Source organism: Mizuhopecten yessoensis, unplaced genomic scaffold (genome assembly GCF_002113885.1).
Source record: "Mizuhopecten yessoensis strain PY_sf001 unplaced genomic scaffold, ASM211388v2 scaffold716333, whole genome shotgun sequence".
Classification (NCBI taxonomy): Eukaryota; Metazoa; Mollusca; class Bivalvia; order Pectinida; family Pectinidae; genus Mizuhopecten; species Mizuhopecten yessoensis.
The window spans coordinates 14,292-19,941 of NW_018480064.1; the positions used below are offsets into that span (position 1 = coordinate 14,292).

General features: G+C 32.8%; 1 protein-coding gene across 1 annotated transcript; it reads left to right on the plus strand.

Annotated features, from left to right (window-relative positions):
- Positions 1-331: 331 nt before the first annotated feature.
- Positions 332-1,975, plus strand: LOC110443239 (beta-1,3-galactosyltransferase 5-like). Its single transcript, XM_021487328.1, has one exon. It carries the CDS (start codon positions 344-346, stop codon positions 1,325-1,327), a length of 984 nt encoding a protein of 327 aa, XP_021343003.1. The 5' UTR covers positions 332-343; the 3' UTR covers positions 1,328-1,975.
- Positions 1,976-5,650: the final 3,675 nt, after the last annotated feature.

A 5,650-nucleotide genomic window follows, 5' to 3' on the forward strand; every position in this document is an offset into this window, starting at 1 on the left:
GTCTGTTTGTCCTAAAGCATACAGTATTCCTTTCTGGTTAGGCGTATCTAGGTAGATCAAAGATGCCGGAGTTAACGCTGAACAGCTGTCGATACAGCGCTTCATTGATCTTCAAGAATAAAGTACTCTTTAACTTGTCTAGAAAGATATCATTGAGTGGAATTTACTATTTTGAATAATTGTATGTGGGATTTTCCGATACTCGCATCAAAGACGTTACGTGGCCTCATATAGGTAAGAATTCCTCAATTGATTAAACGACGTCATGAGATAAGTTAAAAAGAAAGGATTACATCAATATATGAATAGATAATAAGACATTGTGTTCTTTTATTGTAGGACAATGAAAAGGTATGTGAGACGGAACTTTTCCAAAGGGTTGATGTTCGGCGCCGCAATCCTGGTGGTCTGGTTCTTCTTTTTGCAAATCACAAATAACGAGAAAACATTATCCTTCCCAGATCTTTTAAATTTTTCTTATCAAGACGAAAACATCCAACCCAAACCATTTTTGGTTGTTCCAAATTTGAAGCATGACAGACAATCTGCGAGAAACATTGTTGTCGTGGTTTTGAGTAAGGCGTCCAACATTTTACAAAGGCAAACCATACGACAGACATGGGGAAATCAAGACATGCAAATAAAATACAACTTCAGTGTGTACTTTGTGGTCGGTAAAGAAGAACGAGATATCAACGAAAGGGGAGATATAGTACAAGTGGATGTCGTGGAAGATTACTACAATTTAACAGACAAAACATGCGCAGCTTTCAACTGGGTGACTCAGTTTTGTCGTGAAGCACGTTACTTTTTTAAAGTCGACGATGATGTCTTTTTAGACCTCGACTTTCTTATACAAATCCAAACTGATTCCACTTATCTTCCAGATGACACTATTCTTGGTTCATGCCAGCTAACAGCATCTCCGGAAAGAAAATGGACCAAATGGCAAGTTTCTTACGGAGAATATCCCTTTAAAACATACCCGCCATTTTGTAATGGTCCTGGATATATGATGACGTTGAGCACTGCACACAAAGTATACGTCGAAATGACGAAAACAAGAACATTCAAACTTGAAGATGTTTACGTAGGAATAGTTGCATATAAGCTTGGGTTGTCGATAAAACATGTTGAAAATTTCGTGTTTAATATGAACATTTACGTTTTTCCTTGGTTTCTAAATGACCTGTTTTGTCGATGTCATACAATTATACATTACGCTACACCAGAAAACGTTCAGCAGTTATGGGATGGCCGAGCAATAATCGGCAGGGACAAAAGTGACTGTTCCTTTTGGGGAATAGGAAAATTTCTTTTGACGTAGCTACCAGTAACGTCTTTATGAGCATTGAGGACTGTGTGATTTTTATGAAAATTAAGTACGTTAGTGATTTTGTGAAAATTGAGGACTGTGTGATTTTGTGAAAATTAAGTACGTAAGTGAATTTGTGAAAATTGAGGACTGTGTGTTTTTGTGAAAATTCACTTACGTGAGTGATTTTTTGAAAGTTGAGGACTATGTGATTTTGTGAAAATTAAGCACATAAGTGAATTTGTGAAAGTTGAGGACTATGTGATTTTGTGAAAATTAAGCACATAAGTGAATTTGTGAAAATTGAGGACTGTGTGATTTTGTGAAAAATAAGTACGTTAGTGATTTTGTGAAAATTGAGGACAAAGTGATTTGGGTGATTTTGTGAAAATTGAGGATTGTGTGATGTTGTGAAAATTATTTACGGAGGTGAATTTTGTGAAAATTGAGGACGAAGTGATTTTGTGAAAATTAAGTACGTAAGTGAATTTTGTGAATATTAAGTACGTAAGTGAATTTCGTGAAAATTAAGTACGTAAGTAATTTTTTGAAAATTAAGTACGTAAGTGAATGTTGTGAAAATTAAGTACGTAAGTGAATTTTGTGAAAATTGAGGACTGTGTATTTTTGTAAAAATTAAGTACGTAAGTGATTTTTGTGAAAATTTAGGACTGTCTATTTTTGTAAAAATCAAGTACGTTAATATTTTTGTAAAAATTAAGTACGTAAGTGATTTTTGTGAAAATTTAGGACAGTGTGGTTTTGTAAAAATCAAGTACGTAAATTATTTTGTGAAATTGAGGACTGTGTGGTTTCTGAAAATTAAGTACGTAAGTTATTTTTTTGAAAATTGAGGACTGTGTGGTTTTGTGAAAATTAAGTACTGATGTAGTTTTGTTACAACTGAGGACTGTGTGATTTTGTTAAAATCAAGAACGTAAGTGATTTTGTGGAAATTTAGGACTGCGTGATTTTGTGAAAATTAAGGACGAAGTGATTTTTTGAGAATAGATAATTCTATTGTTGTTTGGATTCTGACAGGAAACACATTAATTGTTGTGTGTAAACATTGAAAAAAGTATCGATTCTGTGGACATTCCTGTATGGCAGCTTATATTTTACTTAAACATATTTTTCTTTTTTTTCCCTACTACAATGTGAAAGTTTTATTTAGAGTTATATCTATTTATGTCAATTTAAAAGTTGTTTCAGTGTCTTTTCCTTTGGAAATTGATGATGTTGGAGATGTGACCTACAAGAGATACAGAGTGTCTATGGAACTTTTACATTGTTTATTTCTATATTTGTTTACATCTACTGTTGTTTGTATATATCGTTTAAATATGCTTGATACATTTACCTGTTTAAATTTTACCTCAATTATGAAATAACATTTAATGTTAATGTATGTACGTTATGTTTACTAGGTATCTATACTATGTATGTACAAATTATGTTCTATATGTATGTATGCATGTATGTATGTATGTATGTATGTATGTATGTATGTATGTATGTATGTATGTATGTGTGTATGTGTGTATGTGTGTATGTATGTATGTATGTATGTATGTATGTATGTATGTATGTATGTATGTATGTATGTATGTATGTATGTATGTATGTATGTATGTATGTATGTATGTATGTATGTATGTATGTATGTATGTATGTATGTATGTATGTATGTATGTATGTATGTATGTATGTATGTATGTATGTATGTATGTATGTATGTATGTATGTATGTATGTATGTATGTATGTATGTATGTATGTATGTATGTATGTATGTATGTATGTATGTATGTATGTATGTATGTATGTATGTATGTATGTATGTATGTATGTATGTATGTATGTATGTATGTATGTATGTATGTATGTATGTATGTATGTATGTATGTATGTATGTATGTATGTATGTATGTATGTATGTATGTATGTATGTATGTATGTATGTATGTATGTATGTATGTATGTATGTATGTATGTATGTATGTATGTATGTATGTATGTATGTATGTATGTATGTATGTATGTATGTATGTATGTATGTATGTATGTATGTATGTATGTATGTATGTATGTATGTATGTATGTATGTATGTATGTATGTATGTATGTATGTATGTATGTATGTATGTATGTATGTATGTATGTATGTATGTATGTATGTATGTATGTATGTATGTATGTATGTATGTATGTATGTATGTATGTATGTATGTATGTATGTATGTATGTATGTATGTATGTATGTATGTATGTATGTATGTATGTATGTATGTATGTATGTATGTATGTATGTATGTATGTATGTATGTATGTATGTATGTATGTATGTATGTATGTATGTATGTATGTATGTATGTATGTATGTATGTATGTATGTATGTATGTATGTATGTATGTATGTATGTATGTATGTATGTATGTATGTATGTATGTATGTATGTATGTATGTATGTATGTATGTATGTATGTATGTATGTATGTATGTATGTATGTATGTATGTATGTATGTATGTATGTATGTATGTATGTATGTATGTATGTATGTATGTATGTATGTATGTATGTATGTATGTATGTATGTATGTATGTATGTATGTATGTATGTATGTATGTATGTGTATGTATGTATGTATGTACTTTAAAATGTCGAGTGAACTGGCCCCTGTGATCTGCGAAACATTTCGAATTTATTTTCATTTTACAATGTACTTATGCCCTGCCGCGACACTGCCTTGAACATTTATTGCTATTGCCAATCCATCCATTTCGGGTCACTTGGCTTCATTTTCTGTCAACGCTCCTTTAAGTTTGCAATAGTACTGACTAGCTAATGAGTGTTAGTGATGCCTTGTTTCGCGGATCTCGTTTGGGGTAGAAATTAAATCTCTTGAAATGTCTTTTCTGTTGTGTGAATCTTTGTCTTTTCAAACTTTATTATATTGAGGTAAACATCACTTTATTATTATACTGCTATATATGTCCTTATTCTAGATGTATGTACGGATGTATGTGTATGTATTCTCCTAGCGTACTCCTCCATTATCTTATGCCAAGTGCATTGTTCTATCCTCCTGATCCATCTATTGTTCATCATGTTCTCCAACCTTTTGACTACCTTCCTTTTCATTTTTAGCACGACCCCTTCCCTTCACAACGTTCACCCCATTATAAATATACTTTTCCTCAAATACTACACTGCATTATACTTTGCTACTCAAAACTCTGCTGTTGGTCTTAGTACGATATGGTTCACTATTCACGTACCCTATCCGGATGCGATTTCTCATGTTTCTCCAAAGACTATTCTCTGTAACTTAAATGCCGATCTGCCCTAATTTGTATTGTATCCGGATAGGCCTTTTTTTACAATCGTTGATATTCTGTATTTTGCAACCATACATGTATGTCTGGAGCTATGCTTGTGGACATCTTATTTATACTTTATGTATTACCGCTATTGGTGAATGTCTTACTTACTCCGATTAAGTTACAAACACTTTTTACTGATATGAATGTACCTAATGAAGTTAAGAGTGTTGTATCTCTCTCTACCACGCTATGTATCACTTTGTTAATAATTAGATTTTTGCTCCTTCTCTCTGGTGATGTTGAGAGTAACCCTGGGCCAAGTGAGTCTGAATCAGATCTTTCCTCGGTTTCATCATGTTCTTCTAATTTTACAACTTTATTTAATGACGCCAACTATTCTTTCGTGCACCTGAATGTCCTAAGTTTGAAACAAAAACTTGATATTCTTTTCAGTGAACTACATAATATAACTATCCTGTCCTTTACCGAAACGTGGCTTAGTCATGACGAGATAACTTCTGATTTTGACTTTCCTGGTTTTGCACCCCCTTATTGTTACTGCAGACCCAATAGGCAAGGAGGAGGAGTGGCAGTATATGTAAGCAATGAAATTTCCTCTAAACGTCGACCCGACCTAGAGTTACCCTCAGTTGAGTGCGTATGGTTGCAGCTAAATATTTCTGGAAGGTCCATTTTATATGGGACTTTCTATAGGCCCCCCGATGCACCAGTTTCTTCCTGGGATTACATTGCCCATTCTATAGATCTTGCTTTCAGTACCGGAATCTCTAATATAATTGTAACTGGTGACTTCAATGCAAATTTACTAAGTGACACTAATCACTGTCTACACCTATGTAATTTACTACATACTTTAAATCTTACCCAAAGCGTTGCCAGTCCTACTTTCTTCACTGAATCGTCTTCCTCCCTTTTAGATATAATTTGCGCAAGTGATCCTTCTTTAGTAAACATGTGTCATGTCGGTGAAAATTTCCTCGATCAGCCT